Source organism: Lissotriton helveticus, chromosome 3_1 (genome assembly GCF_964261635.1).
Source record: "Lissotriton helveticus chromosome 3_1, aLisHel1.1, whole genome shotgun sequence".
Taxonomy (NCBI): Eukaryota; Metazoa; Chordata; class Amphibia; order Caudata; family Salamandridae; genus Lissotriton; species Lissotriton helveticus.
The window spans coordinates 1,068,292,552-1,068,315,063 of record NC_136061.1 but is presented as its reverse complement, the minus strand read 5'-3'; the positions used below and the strand labels follow the sequence as shown (position 1 = coordinate 1,068,315,063).

The following is a 22,512-nucleotide window of genomic DNA, read 5'->3' as shown; positions in this document are numbered from 1 at the left end:
CGAATTTATTTATTTGACGAGTTTTATATAGTGCTGGCTAGACCCGGAGGTATCAGAGCGCTTTACATGGAAGTCGAGGAATGGCAATTCATGCTTGTGACACTGAAAAGACGGGGCAGGCGAGTTGTCCTTAGGTTGGGCCAGGCTATTGTACACAACCCACTGCTCGAATCTGGGCCAATGAAACTCACTGATGCCCATCAAAATTTCCAGAGGAAAAACCAGAGAATGGTGTCCATTGGTGTCTACATAACACCAGCTGAAATGGGAATACTAGAAGTTGCGCTGCCTACTTATCTCACTTTAAGCAGGATAAATCCTGCTCTTGTGATTAGCTCTCTGGCATATAATAAACTACAGTAAATCATCTGTATTCCAACTAACACCGGATGCACAAAATTGCACTCTCACTTTTTGGCTCAAATAACGTGAAACGTCAAGTAATTTTTTAGTATTAGAAATAAGTAGGAATATCAGCAGATAACTACAGTGCTGCATGCACCAAAGTTGAGAAGCAAGTAAATCTCCGGTTAAGACTTCCCCCTATACATGGCTGGTCTTAAAGCATTAATGAAGAGCATTGCCACACCTAAAATTCTGAACATGTGTTAATTCCACACTTCCACTACCTCTGCAGTTCTTTCTCCATCTGTTGTCACTTCTGAGTAAATTTGCATGGACGAGAAAACAAATTGGGATAAAATAAACACACTGACGTTGCCATACATACAAGGAGGGTTCTTGGACCCTGATGTTACACTGTATTATTTATGTGCCCAAGCCCACTTTGCACATTTCTGCTTTTACCCACCACACTTCCTCCACCCCATTGTTGTGGAACCCAACACTACATCTCCGATAACTCTGAAAACAGCGCTATGTACTGCCTGGCAAGAGGTCTACTATAGATATTGAATCTGTGGCCTGTAAGAAGTGGACCTGGAAATGACTGTGGAAGACGGTGGGGAGGACAACGCTTTACTCCCCTGACTTCCCCCTACAGTGATGCAGGCACCCAAAATAACGATGCAAACACAGATGCTAGGGTTGACCATGTTAGGGGATACATGCAGGCATTTTCAGCAAATTGGAGACATTCAGTAACTGAATGAAACATTTATCGCAGCACATGCGTAACGTGCTCCTGTTGTAGCCTGGGCTCAGAGGCAACAGACACTGGAGGGATGAGACTGCCTTGGAATTTCACCACACACAAGAGTCATGGAATTCCTAGGCATTACCACACCTTCCCTCATACACAAAACATAATGCAGCACAAAATGGTTAACTATTAAAACTGACCAAATCAAATGTTAACAAAAAATAAATAAGTAAAGTAAGAGAATGAGTTAATAGGTCTTCCAATGACATTAGCTTCTTCTAAATTCTTCTTTCATGTTAAATCCTTTCAGCCTCTTTGGACAATCTAACCGATATCCCACACCAACAACACTTGCATTATTGCATGCAGAATTCCACTTCCCATACACAATAATAGATTAGGCATGAAAAGGCAAGACAACACATGAAACATGCCATCAAAAACCAACCATTAACTTTACAATATTGCTTCTTGTATGACTCACTCTCTCGGTGTTAAAAAAATCTTTGATAGTCCGTTCCACCCCAATGCAGGGTTCCAGCCCTTCACCCAATCTCCAATTCTCAGTCTATTATCAAAATGTTTCTTCTCACCATTCATATTATTCTTGCTTCCCAACTCCTCCTTCTCCTTGGCACTCTTCCACAATTTGCCAGCAGTCTCTCCATCACTGCTCATCTCCATCTCCCTAAAAGGGTAGTCCTAAAAGTCCAAACAAGAGCTCTCAACACTGTAGATGTGTTCAGTGGGTTTCCCGAAAGTCCCCTGAACACATTCTACCATACTTTATCAGAGAACTCTATTTTCTGTTGCTTTGATGACAGCAGTGAACTTTCCTGGAGTGTTTCTACCACACCTACCATGAAAATCCTTCAACTCTAACTATATAAATTGTTCCCTATTATCGGTAAGATTTTTGTCCGGGACTCCTTTAAGCGTAAACACCTTCAAGCATAAAAACTGAATGATGGACTGAGTTTTGTCCTCCACCCACATTGACAAATGATTAATTATCACAACGTATCTTAAAAGTTGTGTTAAGATTTGAAAAGGGCCCAAAAATCCACACCTATCTACTGTCATGCTCTCTCCGTACACAAAACATTCTCTTCTGCTATTTCGGTGACCACATTTTTATTCTGACCAACATTACCACTCCCCTGTCCACAGTAGACTTCCAATACTCACTTCTGACTCCTGTGACCAGCATATGCTTCTTCCATAATTGTTTTTGGAAAAATATAGGCGGACTTAACTTATTTCCTCGTACAAGTTTTCCGTCTTCTGTAGAGTATTCATCTGCAACCTTACAATACAGTTGTAATGCTGCTTGCCAATTCTTTTAATTGAGCCAGCCTTCTGACACCACCTTCATCACTTCCATCAACTCCAGATGTTTGCTCACCTCCTGCACCCAAGTCCTCTCAACACCATACACTACAAGATCATTGATGCTCACTATAATGCATTCCTCAATTTTACATTACCATTCATACTCAATCATCTATAAGAGACAATCTTGAAAGACAATCAGAGCTATAGTTTTTCCCACAGCAAAATATAAAACTTAATGTTACTGAAGCAACTATGCTAATCTTTTTTGCTGAGTTTTGGATTTTTTAAATCTTAATCCCAGATAAAAATCGACAGGGGGATGGAAATCTGTTTTCATCAAGAATGGTCTTTCCCATAAATAATGTCTGGACTTCTTTATACCCAATACACAGACTAAACAATATATATGTTCTGTTGCTCTTAAGAACCTGGAAGCAATTCCAACAGTGGCATCAGCCTCACCATCTAATTATGTAAGAACAGTGCCTAACTCATACAAGCTTACATCAACCTTCACACAACACATATATCTAGGCTGTCCTGTTTTCAGTTTCTATTTTTGGTCAATTCTGGTGGGGTTTTGTCAGTGTTTTCAATATCTTAAAAAACAGTTGTTATCAGTGGTTACACATTTTCACGCCACTAAAAACAACAGAAAAAGTGTTTTTCCGGTGTTTCTGGAACGTTTTGCTTTTATCATTGCTTGCTTTCTGCACTGAAAGAACATGGTATATAGACAGTGTACGAATAGTGTATATGAGGTCCAAAGAGATTTTTGCAAATTAATCTTATTGTAGTACACCATACAACACTTCTTCAGTGAGTCTTTGGTCATGTGTGCTCGCTCTTTCCTTCCCATGTAAACTTCTGTGAAAAGGCCCTCTCAGCATTCATAGCCCCTTGGGCTGAGAACAGTCAGCTAAGGGGCACAGTTGGGATGACTCTTTCTTTGATGCCACGTAAAGCACAAAATGATAAATATTTGCGTTTTAGTTCCTGGGCATAAGAAAACAGTGCACCAAAATGGCCTAAAAAGTCAATAGCATTCCTCATTAACTCTGAAGATTGTAAAGATGCTTTCAGCATACCATCTAACAAGTGGCAAGGATCTCCTACAGGGAATCACTTCAGCTCAAGTATCAATTTTGACAGGTCATCACACAAATTTTTTATATACGTAGCTGAATCACTACAAATACAAACAATATCACTCCAATCTTTGTTGAACTTGGAAATAACCTTTTTTGCAGAGCATAACAAGTGACACTGCGTTCCATGTTTTCCAAAAGTCTGGTGTCACGTTTTCACCACTATCCCAGATGCTTGGTGATATATATACTTGTCACTATACCTTGCATTTAGTGTTTACAGTCTGAGGTGTTGGCAGTTCACCTACTATCAATACTGACCCACTAGAAACTATGATCTGATGTATTAAGGGTTTTTACCCATTCTCTGTGGGCAAATGTGATGACACATATTAGGAAAGATTTTTATGAAACTACCCATTTTACCTATCAGTAAAAGAATCAAATGCAGCCAAAATATCAAATGTGAGTTTGATATGTCCTGATTCTCTACAGTTTATAAAATAATTAAACTAAACCTAAAACGTGACACTAAACCCTGCATCTTTACACCAAAGGCCATAAAACTGAAAAAAGTAAAATGAAGAAGAAACAATATTTTAGTGGCATCCCTAAAGAACAAAACTCAAGCAGAATAATGTTAGCCAGTCTTTCTTACTGCTAGCTTGTATAACAAAGTTACATTTTATTGACCCCTTCAGTAAGAACAAAATGACTCTTTCACTTTCTTTTTCCTTTATTTGAATGGCATTTAGTTTGTGGTTGTGCAGGTGTTTTTTCAGTGTTTATATGTTTTCACCGGTGAGGGCTATTTTTCTTTCAGTGGGGTTTTATCAGTTATTATAGGTTTAAACCTAAAACCCCACAGCCTACATATATCCCTAAACATATGGATGCACTGCTGGTGCACAAAAAGATCAAAAAGTTGCTTTCTTTAACCCCTTCCATGCTGTAGACGGCCCCGGCCGTCATGCATCACGGTGGGCGTGTGCTGAGGACGGCTGAGGGCCATCATGATCCCGCCCACTCTTCAAAACGACCGCACAGGCGCAGAATCGGGGCCGCGTCCAAGGAGTTAATTTCCACAAAACATTCATCAGACCAGGAAAGCACAGAAAATGTCTTCCACATAATCCCAAAACATTTGGTTAGGTTAGCAAAATCTTTCATGTAACTGGTGTAACGTTTGCACAACACTAACTACGAGAACTACTGTTTCCTATTATTTGATGCTGGAGCTCTCAATGTTTTGATCCAAACTGGTATTAGGTTAGCTTCCAGAAATCTATTACCTCAACTACATTTTTATTCTTTTTTATAGGTTTTGCAGAATTCACATGTCATCTTGAAATACCACGACCAACGGAAACCTTGAAATGTTTTTGGAAAGACAGCTGCAGTCGATGCCAGGACAAACAGCTTTCTAAAAAACAGGAATCCGAGTCAAGTCTAACAAAGGCAATCAAATGGTGTGCTTCTGGGTCAGGTCTTGCTTGGTGATACACTGCTCTTAAATCAAGTTTAGTGAACCAACTTCAACACCTTACTTGATTTATCTTCTATTCTGCTTAAGGGAAAACTTTCCATCCATGTAGCATCATTGAGACTCCTAAAGTCTGCACACCTATTTAATTCACCTGATTTTGTATGGGTCAACACAACAGAGGAAAGATAAAATGTGGCATCTACAGGCTCAAATACACCTTAATCCTCATACTTTGTGATACATTATGCTTTGTCGTGTACTAATCCATAGGATTTGCACTTTGTTTGGACAACATAAACTAAGGGCTTGGTGCCAAGAGTGATACCGGACACCTCCACCGGATATGTTGGCCTATAGACAAGCTAGCTCACAGGGCCACCGTAAGCCCCATAACCTACCAGGAAGCGAATAGTGTCTAACAACCACTGACCATGACAACTCTGACCCCTCAGGGATTGTGAAAACAGTGTAGAACCTTTCACTCAGTCACTCATGCTTACTTATCCTCAGAAAAGTATACAGAGAATCCACAGTGGGACGTTTTCAATATATTTATTGAACCAACATTATTCTTGTATAGAATACATAGGCTGCAATGAATAATAGACAGAAGCAGATTAAAGTAAATACAAGCACCGAAAGCGTGAATAGTAGATATAGTTCTACCATGGTGCTAAAACAATGTATATATGGAGGCATATAAAACAAGGCAGTAATCGAGCGTACTGCTTCTATACGAACCTTTCTCTAAGTGTACCTAGAGTGTGTGTAAGTGAAGAGCCAAGAATCCCCCCAAGGGATGATCCAACCAAATTACCTGGTTTCTTGGTCACAAACTGGACACCCCTCACAAGATGACAGACCGCTGCATGGTGATTTCTCAGCATGCGAGGACCTCTGGTGTCAGCGGAAGGGCCTCCACTGCTAATATATTAGGATGCTCAGCTTTTATAACCGGAAGCAGCCTTGCTATGTGCGGATAAATTAGTGATGTTATGGATATGTAGACAGCCCTGTCACCACGTGGATGAAGATAGAGATGACATTTATACATAGTGCGAAAAAAGACCTTGTACATGATGTTCAGGGTAGTGGGATAATGTTGTGCGAAGTTATATGTATAACAGTTTAGTTTCAGGGAAACTAATCCAACATTGTCGCGCACGCAAGTATGTGCAAAAGTTCACAGCTGAAAATGTTATTTGGGAGGACAATTAAGAAATCAACTTCTTCACTACATAGGCCTAACTCGGGACAGCTTGTGTTTAACAGCCAACACATTTTCTTTAATAGCATATATAAAGTTTTTTTATTTTGCCCAAACTATGCCTAAAAGCTGCTCCATATTTTTTTTAACCATGGGTTATCATCCAGAGTGCTGACTACAGCAACTCATCCTCACTTAAAATCGGATTAGAAAGACCATGTTTAATTGTCATGGGAAGTTCTACCCGATGACACCACCCAAGAACATGGATTCCTTTCGTGTCCACATACACTTTTCCTCTTACATTATAGTTTTGAATTTCAACCCTTGCCCAAAAATATCCTAAGTGGTCTATACTGCCCTCAAAAGCCTATATAGAACCATCAATGGGTAGCAGCATGCACTTGGACTACAACCCCTTGTATTTGGCACAAGCGACTATGGTAATGTGAGCAACCAAATCCACAAAAGGTTAATGTTTCACCCATTGACACAGAGACAGACTAATATATTACAGATTAATTCATAGCGCTTATTACACCTCCAAAAATTCGGAGTCCTGTGGCCTGGGCCATGACAATAGACAATAATGTTGTAGGACCCCTAATGCAGACTTCCTCCGTCTAGCCTAGCTATGCCCTGTGGTGGCAAACCTAACAGATTGTATCCAAAGAGATCTAGAGAATAACCAACCATGTGATCCACCCAATCGACGTATGTACCTGAGGGGATATGGAAGGGACATACGCACAAGGGTTCAAAACTACACAATGCTCTATAGCTGCTCCTGGTTAAGAGACTAGTTACATTGTCCTGCAGCTCCCAAGTCTGTTAATCAAAGGCTGCCTGCAAGTTCTGATACATTGTAATAATTTAGATATTGATGTCTTCATTGAAACAGGCAGCAGAGCCAAGAGACAAAAGACAGAATTTCCCGCTCCTTTTTGATGGATAGGGACGAATATATGACGTTACAACGAATTCCGTTGCAACGCATGCCTTTACCACGCATGCGTTACAACGGAATTCGTTTACCACGCATTACATTTACCACAATTACTAGCGTGGTGACGTCATACATCGTTAAGAGAAAGCGGAAGTTTATTTTCCGTTTTCTATTAAACGACGCTGATACCCGACGTGACTTCAGGTGAATTTCTTTCTTGGGGGCCCCCTTTTTTTTCTTTTTACCTTTACCACATATACCTTTACTACAAACCTCGTAGTAAAGGTATGCGTGGTAAAGGCTTTCGTGTTAACCACGCATGCGTTGTACTGCATGCGTGGTTAACAATTTCGTTGTAAAGGCTTCGTTGTAATGGCCGTTTCCCGACAGGGACACAACAAATGACCCACAAGCCCACGAAATAAAGGATTAAAACGTGTATAAACACTATACTGGACAAAGAACATGGCCTAAAAGGAGAGGGCAGTAATGTTCAGTGAATAAAGTTTGAAAAGTAGGGCCCAATCAATCTATCTTACATGTATTGACACTGTAACGTTAACGTGTTAACAACACTGTTGAGCTGGTTGCCATATTGTGCTGTATCTAGGTATGCATTTAAGATCTGTCTGTGATGTTGGATATACCATGACTGCAATTTTGGGTAATAGTACATTGATTGTTGTAATAAAATCTGATAAAATACAATTTTAAAAAACTGCCTCTCTCAGGCTCACCTTGCACCTGCACTCATTATCCTTGCAGTGGTGCGAAAAGCAGAACAGGTAGATAAAATGCTAAGCTTCCTGCCCCATCTAGCGACCCAAGTTTAGCACGAGGCTGCTACATTGAGGGCACACTCAAAGTTTTAAAAAAACGTTCAGATAGTGTAAACAAATTGTGGTGCATGTATATAAATGCAGCATGTCCACCTTACCCGTGCATATGTACTTTGAGGACAAAAAGAAATGTGATAAACCACCAGCATGTAAAGGCAATCAGATTTAATGATCTTTCCTATCTTGATGTGTAAAGCCTTTCATACATGCAACAATATTGATTACAATTTTTATTAATCGGTGGGGTGCTACACACAAGCACTCATGAGTGGGTCCCAATCAAGAACATTGGCTGATCCAAAGTGAACCATATCTTATAAGCAAAAAGCTTACAAGCACCCAGTCAGTTGCATTAGGAATCTAGATTTGATTTCGGTCTCCGAGTATATAGAAAAGGAAGACAGACCAAAGATGCTGAATGAGGCATGTCATTTATGAATTTAAATATAACTCAAACAAGTTGCCAATCAGTTAACCAGAATCACAAATGTTAGAATAAGTTAGATAGAAATTTGCTTCCATATGCCAAACTTAGCGTCTCTGAAAATGCTAGCATTTGTTTGCTGGAAACCCAATATTCAACTTGGCAATACTTCTTCATACATTAAAAGAGAATAACTCCGAACCAGATGCCCTAAGATTATGAAATGCTCTCATGACTGATTTAATTGGGTCGACAAATGCAAAAACAACAATTGATGGACAGAATGCAGAATAATGTCATACGTTCACCCCAGTACAGTGATCTGGGCCTAAATACATCGTTGTTTTGCCCCCCCATGCCATTCCAGTTTGAACCCAGCGATACGCAAATCAGTCTTGACCCTGCGCCCAATGGGAACTGTCCAGCCCAAACTGCCAGGACAGGTCTCTCCTTGACTGGAAACAAGCATCCTAGGACCGGGTTCGGGGTTTCACCCCTCATAAGCCAGGATAACTTGACTCCAGGGCATGGAGAGCAAGAGACCCACGTCTGGGCATACCCGTCCCACTCGGGGTGACAAATCCAAAAGCAACAATTGATGGACAGAAAGTAGAATTTTTGTGGATTACAAAAACTGTTTCATTAAAGATAAAATATGGCTCAAAAATCTAACAAAAGAGAAAGTCCGTGGATTACACAACATGGTTCAAAACAAAAATAAAAATTCTTGGGTCCTCTAATATGTGGAAAAAATGAATTTAGGAGATTGGTCTGATGCACAGGATTGTCTGACCATAGGAATTATATACTTTTTAACCAATTTCTGCCTCAATATTTTTTGCGTTTAAAAAAAATATTTTTGGTTTCATTTTTTAATTAACATTACAATTATCTGATATGTTTTCTAAGATCCGACCAGACCAGCACAAACATCACAGGTCTGAATTTCAAGATTCGATGATGGAAAAACTTTCGGCAGTCTCAGCACCTTATTCTGCGTAGTTTGCTGCACCAGAAACACGCATGCTCAGTGTTTATTTAAATGCCTACCATCCATTCACAGAACTAGAGGGACAGACTTTCACTCATGAGCGGAGAACCTTCGTAGCCTGAGGATCCATTTCGACCATTCCGCTACTGCTTCGGCTATGCTCTGTATCCCAAATGAACAAGAAAAAGCTAACCGCTTTACTCACCAAAGGAGTGGCAAAAACATTGAAAAAGAACGCAATTCGCTGCCGACCCAATAAGTCTATTTGAATTTACACTAATACTATAAAATAATTTCTAAAGTCACATTATGATCATAAAGAAACAGTGCTTTTAAGTCATTTGCACACGATAAGCTACAAGACGTTGACTTCTGAAGATGAAAATAAATGCACATATGCATATACCACAACAAGTGACTTACCTTGTTGTCTGTTTCACAATAAACAAGTGCCTCTTTGTAAAATTTAATAGCTTTCTCATAGTCTCGTTGGGCTGTGGAATGCTTTGCTATCTCTGCACAAATTTCAGCTGCTAATTGTTTCTGTGCAGGAACTGTATCGGGCTGCTCCATCTGAGCCCGCTTGAGTACCCTGGCTTGCAGTTCTCGAGCCTGTAAGACATTCAGACTGTGAGCATTGGTGCAACGGTAGGACAACAATTTAATGTATAGCATCATGAACAACACACTTAGGAGCTAGACATGTAAACAATGACAATTCTTCCACAATGTCGATTCATTGGAATATCCAGCAAGAAGGAATATGAAGACCCTGCAGTGGCTAAAATCTAAATCCTCATATACTGGAAATTCTCCATGGTCCTGACCTACAAAGATGTGTCCAACGCTATGATGTAAATGGCAATCTATTAACGCTTGATGAAGAAGATGAATGATCAACTGTCAATCTTCGAGGACATATGGCAACTATACCTTAAGTACTAGTGATTTTTTGCTCTGGAGTCTTGCCTCCCATGCTCCAAAAGCCTTCAAAAGGACAATCTTTCCCTCTTCTTTCACCATAAGCACGGCTCAGAAAGCTATGTACCACTTGTTTATGTTGATTATTAGTGCCTGTATTTACCATGATTCTAATTTGATTATTGGATTGTACTTCACTTCCTCCTACCCCAGTTGTTATCGGCAGCAAGGCGGGGTTATTTTCTAAGGTGTTTATCATTCATGATCTGTTGGACAGTCAGTTAGTTGGACTCTGTTCATGCAGAATTTAATATTCTGTGCCTCACATTACAATGATCCTGTAAGTCCCTAATAAACGGTACCCCTTTTGGTATGTGTACTACAGAGGGCTTCCTAAAGGCTTCAGCATGTATCATGCCACCCCAAGGGACCCACACAAAAAACAACATGCAGACTGCCACAGCAGGCTGCGTGAAATGGTGCAAACCATTTAGAAAACTCGACATGGCAAACTCCGTGTGTGCCATCCTCACAGACACTGCATGCAATACAGGTAAGTCACACCTACAGCAGGCCTTCCAGCCCTAAGACAGGGTGCAGTATGTTACATATGAGGACATGTCTGCATGATCAGATATGCCCTGTGATGCCAAGTTCAATTACTAGATATTACAAGTGATTAGGGGAGCCATCAAACACCTTGTCTTAATAAATCTGTACTGTTGCAGTACTAGATTTATTATGACATGCACTCAGAGGGCACCCTAAAAGTGCCTCCTGAAAACCTACAAGTTGTCTAGTCTGCTGGCTGACTGGTATCTTCCAGCCTGTCACCACAGACTAGTTTCTGACCCCTGTAGGTGAGAGACCATGCTCCAGCGTTCAGAAACAATGCCTGCTCCGATGGAAGGCCTTTGCACCCCGGCTTCCCCAAAACATGGGAGATGCCACCCCTCAGCCCCGAGGCCCATCTGGCACCATGACAGGCAGGAGAATTAGCTAGTCAAAAAACGTGTTCACTTTCAGTTTAGTCACACCCCTAAGGTGGGCTACTTAATTTGGACAAGGAAAGAAGAGTTTCACAAGCTTGTTTTGGGAGAAACTAGGATCTCTGGGTCAGGATTATGCCCACTCCTAGCAGAAAGTGGTAATATAGGGGGTGTAGTCACCCCTATGGTAAATAGTTTATTAACTACTACCTTACACTACACTTAATGCCCATACATTCATTATTTAGGTGGCCCCCAGATAGTAGGAACTAAGATTCAACTACTTTGAACCTAGGAAGGATGAAGGAAAGACAGTGTGAGAACAGAGGACCTGCACCAAAGATTGGTGCCAAATCCTGCCAGACTGCTTGCAACCTCGACGATCACAGAGATTGGCTTGTCCAAAAGCTGCACATCCTCCACAAACCCTTGGAGGACTGTCCAGCAAAGATCTCCCTTGGAGTGGAGGAGCCACTCCCCTGCATCTGCAGGCACTGACCACATCTGCTCAGCTCACCATTTCGCTGACCATCAGGTCCACCGAGGGAGCAACTCGCCCAAAGGTCACTGAGTCGAGGCGGTCACTGAGAGTCCAGGAAGTTAACCCTATTGATCCATCACGTCTTGAGACGCTGATCCTTCCCTGCGCCTCCCTGCACCAATACCTGGGTTACTGGAGTCCATGCAACTACCAAGGCTTTTGTGTGTCTAGTCCGGACACAACAGACCCGAACACCAACCTGCCGACGAGGGACATCAGACCTCCGAGGTCATCACACAGGGTAGTCCTGCAGTCTTTTTTTCCCTTTCCAGGGCTCTGAAACAAAGTGAGAGCCGGTAATGGCAGCAACAGACAAAACACCCATAAACAAATGGTTTCCCTGTGCTCCAGAGACCCTCAAGAGCCGAGCCCCCCCCCTTCCCCCCCACACTTTGGGTTCAGCCAAACTTGTTCTCAAATCCCCGCTTGGAGCCTTTCTTTCCACATGTACTTCTCCTTAGATTTAACGGGTAGCATTTGAGGCTACCATCGCAACCAGCACCTCAGCACTTGGACACAAGAGGATACATGAATCCAAACTGCTGGTGATTCTACCAACCTTGGCCCCTAAGCACCTTAACTCCTATGCAGTGAATGTTTGTCCCATGGGATAACATTACCACGTTCGAGGCTCATACTTCAAAACCGTTATTCAACTGTATTTTGCTATATCTACAAAAGTCTACAACTCCTTATCTTCTTCAGTGTTAGTCTGATAGGAGAAATGAGGGGGGGGGGGTGGATTTAGCTTCCCTGGCTGTCTGGCCGAGTAACCTAGAGAAGTACAGATAAAAGCCACATATCAATGGAGTCGAAGTAAAAGCAACAAGAGATACAGGTGCAAATGTCACCATGGTGACTGAAAATGTGATATCCCCAGAGCACTACATAACTGGACAAGTGTATCTTTTTTTTTTTTTTTTTGCAGAGTTTTATATAGCGCGAATTAGACCCAAACCGAATCAGGTATCAGATCGCTTTACATATCACCAGTTACGTTACATGAGGACACCCATTCATTTTAGGCACGGGGAGATTAAGTGATTTGCCCAGAATCAAAGGAGGTTTTGGCGTCGTTACCGAGACTCGAACCCATATCTCCAGGTCCGAGGTCAAGCACCCTAGCCGTTAGGCCAACTCCTCTCCCTATGCAGTTATCAATGCTGATAACATTGTCAAGGTTCATGCCATGTCTATGGGGGCCTTGGAATGGGGAGGGGTTACAGGCCAGAAGAAGGTGGCCATATCCTCTGCAATTCCAGCAGAATGTTGGGAGAAACTGTTAAAAAAGCCTAAACTGGACATTGGGATTATGTGCTTGGCCTTCATTCGAGAATGAAAGAGTACATTAGTAAAGCAAACAAAAACCTTGAGGCAAGCCAAGAGCAATGGTTTGACCAAAAGGCTGCACTGGTGCATGGGCTTCAGCCAGGGCAGAAGGAAAGGGTTTTGCAGCCTGTGGCACCAAGGTCCCCCCAGGACAAATGGAGAGGTCCCGATCCTAGAAAGAAAAAGAGAGTTCACCTACTTGGTTGACCTAGGCACTTGCGGGAGCTCTAGCAGGGTCATCCATGTAAACAGTCTAAATCCTTTTCACAATAGGGCTGATGTCACCATGCTGATGGTCAGTGATGAGGTTCAGGAAGAGAGTGAACCTCTCCCTGACCACCTCTCTCAAAACCCTAAAGATGGGTCAGTTGAAGGAGTTGTCACCTCAGACACTACTCTGCCCAACTGCAAACTGACAGCAGGCAAGTCCTGGGGCAGTGTGCTGAGCTCTTTCCCTTAACCACAGGTCAGACAACCTGGTGCACCCATGATGTGGACACTGGGGACAGTGTACCGGTCATAATTAACATTTACAGACGGTCTGACCAGAAGATGCTGGATCTAGAGGTGGCGGAACCCTCTGAAAGTCCTTGGGCTAGCCCAGTGGTCTTTGTCCCCAAACCTCATTCCAAGGGTGGTAAACCAGAGCTGCGGTTTTGTGTGGACTATAGATGTATCAATGCTGTCACTAAGACAGATGCAAACCCTAACCCAAGAGCTTATCAACTGATTGGCAGGTTGGGTGTAGCCAAATTTCTCAATACTTTTGATTTGGACTAACCCCTGGAGAAAAAGAGAAAATCAGCAATCTCGAACACAGATGGGCATTACCCGTTTACTGTGATGCCCTTTGTATTAAAGAATGCCCTTGCCACCTTCCAAAGATTGATGAATAAAGTCCTTGCTGGGTTGCAATCCTTCAGTGCAGCATATCTTGATGATATTGCTGCCTATAGCTCCACTTCGCAGAATCAACTGATCTACCTTGGAAAGGTCCTTGAGGCTCTGCAGCATGCAGGTCTCACTATCAAGGCAAGCAAGTGCCAGATAAGACTGGGCTCTGCTGTGTACTTGGGCCACCTTGTATTTGGAGGCCAGGTTCAACCCTTACAGCCCAAGCTCCAAATTATTTTGGAACGGGCCTTCTAGTGTCTTTGAGAAGCCTGGGCTCTGTGCAATCAGTGAACTTCAACAGCACTACCAAAGTGGTTCCACTGATAGCTTCCCATCCCCCTTCTACCTATTCCGACGGTTCTTTATGTTGATTTATCATCTTTACATTTATGATGGCTGACCCTCAGTAGATGAGTGAGACAAAAATGGGAAGAAAGGTATAAAGGGATTTGTTGGTTTGTGACATTTAGCATTTAAATTAGACATCTAACTAGTATCTCATTTGTCTCCCGAGGCCCTATATCCTGTTTTTTCGAAATCCTTCAGGAACCCTAACAAGTAAGCCAAATATTTAGCAAATGACATACACAAGTAGTGACCTACTTAAGCAGTGACCTACTTAAGTAGTGAGTTACAGGAATGTAAACACAGAAACAGTTGAAAACATTCAAAATATTATTTTCCTCGGCACATGAGAATGTCCTACAACATAGATTCAGGGATCCTCAAAGAGATCTGTGGCTCAGGGAAAAGGACCATCCTATCAATAGAAGCCCGAGAATACACAACGCTGAAAATAAATCTTCAAGTAGCTCTCTTTATGTGAGAAGATGCACTTGGTCTAGAAAGGTGCGATTTATTAAAGGGGAATCCCATAAGGAGTAATTCAGTCCTCAAGTGGCATTTAACTTCTGAGCCATATACGATGACCTCACAGGAAAGTTAAATATGCCAATCCGGGTGCAATCCAATTTCGATATGCATTAGGGGTCAAAGCACAAACATCGCAAACCGCAAAGCACAAACATCGCAAACCGCAAAGCAAATCCTGGTGTTAGAGGTCAAGATTACCAGCAGGTGAGAACCCCCACCCCCCCCTAAAAAAAGAAAGAAAAACTGTGTGATCACCCATAAAAGGCTCACTTTATAACAGCTTCAAAGAAAGAAACTGTTTAGGTTAAAAAGGACTTTATTATTCTCACACATCAACTCTGGGTTGGTATTGCTTGCCTATCTATTCTAAGGTAAGGAATCTGCGGCTAAATAGAGTCTCTACCAGATAAGACATTACTGAAAGTAACTTGTTCTAGTCTGCTCCTAAAATAGTGTTGATAGTGATTTTGTAATTTTTTGACTATGTCATTGGTCACCAACAGATCACTCAAGAAGGACTCCTCACTTACACTGCATGGTATTGGGCCACGCAGGCACCCCTTTCCCTTTCCCTTCCCTTGTTGGCAAAGGTCCTTTTAATCAGCAGCGTAAAAAATATATATAGGTGTAGTAGGGGGACTAGAATAACTGAGGGAAGAGTGCGAGTAGTAGAGTGGTGGATCGCTGACTCGACCCTCCCCTCTTTACACCCCAATCAGAACGAGTGGAGAACAGACGCTGCCGAGCTGTGGAATGAACATCACGACGAATTGGAGGACGGTCCCTTTAAACAGAACAGCTTCGAGGAGGAAGACACACCCCCGGATGACGCGGCACTCCAGGAATTGGTGAAAAACGAGGAAGAGAAGAGGTCGGCGTGTGACATCACAGAGGAGTTCTTGTGCTGCCGAGGCGAACGTGTGTATACCGGAGGAGAAGAAGACGGTCGGAAAAAGAAGGCGAGAATCGGAGGAATCGAGACGTCAGCCCTGGAGGTTGCCGTGCCTGGAGGCCACCGTCACCGCGAACCGCCCAGCCACACTCACGGAGGAGGAGTGTAGCTCAGCCAGGTACGTCAGCGTGTGTCGGGCTGGATGGAGAGGCGGGGAGTGACTGACAGAAAGCAGCCGTGTGAGTCAGTCACTGGTGGCGTACCGCATTTGTAAATAGAAAACCGAGTGTTCCCGCTCCCCGCACAAAACACGTACCCTCACTACTCTTTGCCTACGCTTACTCACTGTATATAATCGTGCACCAGGTGATCCTTCACTCCCCGGGTACCTTTTGCGATAAAACACCCAGATAGCAGTTTCCCTGACATTAGTGTTTTCTTTTCACATGTCCCGCACTGGAGAACCAACACCAAGAGGAAGTCCCTACAAGCCCCAAGACCCAGGAAGACCAACCGGCGTGAAAGAAATTACAGATTCTGCCATTTTACCCCGGGAGAGACTCACCATAAGAAAGAAGAAAACCTTTATAAAAATAAAACCTTACATACCAAGGTCTGGTATCCGTGCCCTTCCTTCTACCCCGCCACAATAGGGCACTGTTAATGTAGCTATATACCTGCCTAAAATAATTCATATGTGATACTTAACATCTTTGTACATTTAAACAATATCTTCTGCATTGAGTTGCAAAACCGCTAAAGAAGCATAACAGTGCCATGCTAACAGTCTGTTTTCTTACAAAAACCATAACCAATTAGATAATGTTTTCTTTAGCTCTGCGACATTTCCAGTCTACTCGTTTACTTACACACTATCCCCCCATCCAAATGACAGACTTACATGTCCACCGCTCAAATTAACTCAAATGCAACTATACTAATTCGCCGCTAATCCGTTTTGGGTTCCGGAGTAGCGTGCTACTTGCCAAAAAGCACTTTGGACACCTCATCACGGGTAGCAAGCGCTATATAAATACAATTACAATTACCTAGGGCAGAGAGTCCAGGAAAAATAACAGAATTTAATGGGCAGCAAGAGTTTGAAATGCTGGGTGCCTAGACCAGTCATGAAATGATTTTCCCCTCCCCTCTAATAAACGTGGAGTAAATCCTTCTGTAACATACTTTCTAGTGGGTACTTTAACAGTTGTCTCCTTACCTCTTGAATTCCCCCTGGTGTGAGACTGATCCAGAAACAATATGCAGGCATTGCTCCCTTGCGTCAAAAGCTAGTGATATTAGACTCTGCTGTAACTTCATCCTGTCTATGGAAATACTGGGGGAGGTTTTGGAACGGGGTAGGTGGTGAGCCACACTCAGGCACCAAAAAAACAAAAAAAAAATCACTCAGGCAACAACCATAATCCATTGTCAGGAAGAACCACACAAGTCACTAGATTAATCTGTGCTTAATCCTGTGGTAGTTTGGCAGGAAAGCAGTCAGCCTTAATTTACAGTAATAAAGTGAAAACAACACAGGAAGAATCACAAACCTGGAGGTTTTTATGTCTTGGAGGCAGTCCCATGTAACATACAAGGGCCGGTCTCAGACTAGCATCAGTAGCGGACTTGCGAGCAGCAGGAGGATAGCAGTGTGATTCTTCAGTAAGTTTAAGAACACAGTTTTCCACTCTATATAATATATGGAGAATGGCTAAAAACGTAACAGGACAGGAACTTAACTTCCTGTTTCAATTTTCAATGAAACAAGACACTCCAGAGAAATGGGAATAACAGCGTAATAGAGCCTCACACGAAATACAGAAGCACACGGTTTTTTCTCCTTCCTACCGATTTTGTAAATGGAGGCGGGGGAAGGAGCATAACCGGCGATAAGGTATTGAATGTGTTTTCGATATATATCATTAATATACTGGAAATTGGCCTGTTTCTGTACATTTATCGAATGTCCCGATTGTGTTTTTCCACAAATTGTAGATATAAAAAATATAAAGAGAAACCTACAGGTACAAATCTATTTTGCATTATACTGTGATAAATTGCGTAATAATTGTGATAAAAAAGAAAAACTGCATAATCTGCACTAAAGATTTCGGCTTCACTTAAGATTTTGTCACAGTTTGGGTAAACAATTTTAAGGTTGCACATACATATACATGGGAGACAATTGACAAATCACAATATACAGGATCACATAAGAGATCGAATTGCCTGTGCACTCTGCATAATAATAATGAGCATGATAGGCAAATAACAATGACAATGATAAAATGGTTACTGTGACCGAACCATGAGTAAGAACAACTTTTAAATTTGTACTTATCCCCAATGGATCTCATGCATGGTTTGCCACAGATCAACTTAGCTCATGATAATCACTCCAGTTCAATTATAAATAGAGGAATACACTGACACCAGTGTCACTATATTGTAAGTGGAAGTATACAGTAATCAATACATTTTACCATATAATTATGTATTTTTATGTACTTTAGCCCTGATGAAGTCGTGGTATTAATTCCCAGAGGCAACAAAACACGCGTTGGCTAAGAACGGCTAAGAACTTACAATAAAATTAAGAACATATGAACAAAAGAATTAGTGGAATTTTAAGACAGTACTGTTAATTACTATATGTTGATATTAGCATGTGCTGGAGGGTGAAAATTACAAACCAGAAGGTGCAATCCTGGATTATTTCTCCTTTTTATCTTGAGTGCTATAAGTACCTGTAGAATCAAATGAGATGATGCAATCATTTTTTTGTTATCTTTTCTCTGCTTTGTTTGTTAGTAGTACTTGTAGAACCAATTGATATTTGTATTGGTTTCCAAACAGACAAACATATTGATCTATATATGTGTATTCACTGAATCCAGTTGGATATTGGTCAAGTTATGTTTTGCCTGAGGATCTGCTTTTAATATTTAGAATGTATGGAATTTTTATTGTCTGGAATAGTTTGAATCGTGAGAATATGGCTGTGTCTTTGAAATTGATTTAGAGCTTGTAGGGAGCTCCTATTTCTTTCTGCATGTTTTTGTAATTATTAATGAATGTAAAATAAAATATATATTTTTGATAGTAAAAAAGAAATTAATAGAATTGGTCTGATATATTATTCTTATATTTTGAGAATTATTTAGTTTTTCCAATTATTGTGAGAAGCTGTTTTCGTGTGGTATTGTATATGTCATTTTCCCTGGGTTGCTTCTCCATGTCTATTTTTCAAGGGCTCTCTCTTTTGTCCTTTACAGGCAATAAGCCTGCACACGGGTGACTGGTTAATATTTAAAAAGGAAGGTTTAGGCCTGTTAAAAAGTGTATTTTGACAGGTCAAATTTGCAGTTTAAAACTGCCACAGGGAGGCCACCTGTGTGTTACAAGGCTGCACACGTCTTAAGTCCCTCACATGCAGCCTGTACTCGTGCGCACACCTGTGTAACAATCCAAGTGCCCCTTATTTTAGCTGAGCCACAGCTGTCTTATCTTCAAAGGTGGACAATGAAAGTAAACATATACAGTCAAATTTACCAGGACAGTAATGGGAGTGATACTCGGGAAGTAAGACTCACCCAATATAAAGGTCCCGAGCTGGGTGATCAAAAAGCTAAATTTTGCAACACCGATACAGAGCTGTATACTGGCACCTCCACAGCATGCTGACATTAGATTACAACAAAACCTTATGCACTCTTGGATGCAGAGCTTCCGTAACAGGTTTAAAATCGTGACACGGTACACGCTCTAACATGGAAGCTTATTTCACCTCCAAGTCCACTCCACAGAACGAGGAAGGGTGGCGAGAAATCTGCAGTTAGAGTATCCAAAGGAAGGAGCGTTACCAAAGGTAAATACATTTTTGTTCTAATGGATACTTCTAACTACAAATTCCTCACCTTTTAAATAGATACTTGTTGGAACTGGCCCTTCTTGCAGGGTCATCCTCAAACTTTTTGCTTCTTCCTCCCTTATTTTTCCTGACCCGTGGCTGTTGGCAATAGGACTCTGCGCACTTTACCACTGCTGATCAGTGCTAAAGTGCATATGCTCTCTATGTAAAGTGTTATTCTGATTGGATATACATGTTTGGCATATTTGTATCACCATGAAGTCCCTAGTAAAGTGCACTGGGTGTGCCAGGGCTGGTGATGACAAATGCTACTAGTGGGCCTGCAGCACTGATTGTGCCACCCACAGGAGTAGCCCTAAAATGATGTCTAAGGCCTGACACTGCAGTGCCTATGGGCGGTTTAGAACTGCCATGTCCTCCTGGTCAGTGTCCCCACTGACCAGGCCTAACCCTTCCCTTTTCGTGCACATCAGCCACCCCTATGGAAGGCCCAAGGTACCCCCCTGGGCAGGGTGCAGTGTATGTAAAAGGTAGAGCATGTACTAGTGCAGGTGACATGCTCTGGTAGTGAATGGCAGCCATTTTCGTTTTTCACTACTGTAAGGCTATCTTGCTCCATAGGTTAACATGGGGGATGCTGGCTACGGTGGTTAACAGCATTTCTTCCCATAGGAACAAGATAGGACATAAGTATCTAGTATCCCTGAACTCAGAATTTAATAACACATCTTTTAGGAAAGGTTGTTTTTAAATCCTGTGTTTGAAAACAGCCCTTTTAGAAAGCTGCTGTTCTCTTGTCTGACCCTTCTGTGTGCCTGGGCCTGTTTGTGTATTGACTGTCTGGTTTGTGAGTGACAGGGGCTGGGGAATTCCCCAGCAGGCTGGATGAGTCAGCACTAGGCTGAATGACTGCATTTGCAACTGGAGTGGTGGGAGGAGTTAGCACCTGGGCTGAATAGGGCTGTGCCTGCCTTCCACAATGCTGGCTCCACCCCCCTGCTGGGCGGCTGAGGACCCTGCCCCTCACTCTGAAAGGAAATATGCAGCCAGCAAAACAAAGTGCTCAGGATCCACCCAGAACTGGTTCAGACCGGGCTCAGGGCCCACATGCACCAAGAGAACAAAGACTTTAGGGGTATAAGTACAAGACCCCTGACAACAGAAAATTAGATCATCCTGGAAATCAAGAAGGTACCTCTGCCAAGGAGAAAGCTGAAACTGAAGAAGGAAGATTGTCCTGCTGTTGCTCTGCTGGACTGACCTGTTGCTTTGCTGCCAAGGAGAGGGGAAGGACTTTGCTGCTGAGCTGTGTCCCCTGTCTTGAAAGGGATCTCCAAGGGCCTGAGAAGAGCTGGCTCCCTGTTTTGAAGTCCCAGGAACAAAAGGACTTCACCCCCAGCTTCCCTGAACTCTGCTGAGAGAGTTCTGTCCCTCCTAGAGTGCTTGATCCAGTTGTGGGGCCTCTGGAGGTTGGACCTGAGCTGGGAAGCTTGAAACTAAGCTTGAGAGACTTTTTGAATCTGAAAAGTGTTGCATCGCTCGCTTGCGGAGCGCATCCCCGACAGTGCGAGAAGTTTCCCGCCGCTACGGAGGTCGAGATCGTCGCAGCGCCTGACGCCGCTGCCAGAGACGTCGCATCCTTCGTTTGCGGGACGCACCAGACCGGTGCGGGAGAATCGAACATCGCTGCGAGTATCGTCGCAGAGCCTGTCGTCGCTGGGTGAGATCGCCGCACCGCTTGCTTGCGGGTCGCATCACGTCGCTGCGAGTGTCGTCGCAGAATCAACGCATCGAGGAGCTGCGAGAGAGAGGATCCCCGCTGGACCGCGCATCGTCGCCCCGGAGATCGTCGCAGCCCCTACGAGATCGTCGAATCGTGCCTTTGCGAGAACAGACTTCCTAGGGAACCTACGCATCGGAATCCATACAAGTGACCTTCCTCCCCATACAGACCGGATTCGTCGCAACACGCCCGCTGCTGCAGCGGGGCTGTCGCATCGCCTCCCCAGGGTCTCAGGAGCAACGCATCGCTTGTTTTCCACCGCACCAGCTTCTGCTTTTGGAACTTTGTTGCAACTAAAAGATACTGTGAGTAAACGTGACGCAACTGTGAACTTTTCACGCATCTGTAGAGAATTCTATCGCAACGTAGAGAATTCTAACGCAACCTTAAGAACTCTTTTTGAAACCATATATTTAAACTGTGTATGTTGGATTTTTGTCGTTTTGGTCTTGTGTAGTTTAGATTAAACATACCTTTATTTTTCTAAACTGTTGTGGAGTCAGTTTGTGGTGTTTTCACTGTGTTACTGTGAGTGTTGGTACAAATACTTTACGCATTGCCTCTGGTTAGCCTAGACTGCTCGTGCCAAGCTACCTAGAGGGTGAGCAGGGGTTATCTCAGAGGGTTATCTCCTTGCCCTGACTAGAAGCAAGGGTCCCTATTTGGACAGTGGTACCTACCTCTGCCAACTAGAGACCCCCAGATCTAACATTGGTGGCAGCGGTGGGATTTGAACTTGTATTTGTACTTGACCCACAGTAATTGGTGTACATCACTAGTGAGTGCAGTCCCCTACGCCACCGCATACTACTGTTTTTTTTGTTCTATTTTTGATCGTAACCCTGAAGGAATCCAAGCATCATGTCTCTGAATGGTAAACCAGCAAGTGATGTTGCAGAACTGGAGTTTGACATTGAAATGTTAAGTGATTACAAAGTAGGTCAACTCAGGCAGTTCTGTAGGAACTTTGGATGCCCCATGAAGCGCCGCTCCAAGAA

At 42.7% G+C, this 22,512-nt stretch overlaps 1 protein-coding gene across 1 annotated transcript in view; it reads right to left on the bottom strand.

The window, feature by feature from the left end:
• Positions 1-22,512, bottom strand: part of TTC21B (tetratricopeptide repeat domain 21B) — a 557,120-nt gene that overhangs the window by 218,622 nt on the left and 315,986 nt on the right. The window contains exon 20 of the mRNA XM_078683845.1: positions 9,842-10,030. Coding sequence (XP_078539971.1) covers positions 9,842-10,030 — 189 coding nt within the window. The remainder of the gene's footprint in view (positions 1-9,841; positions 10,031-22,512) is intronic.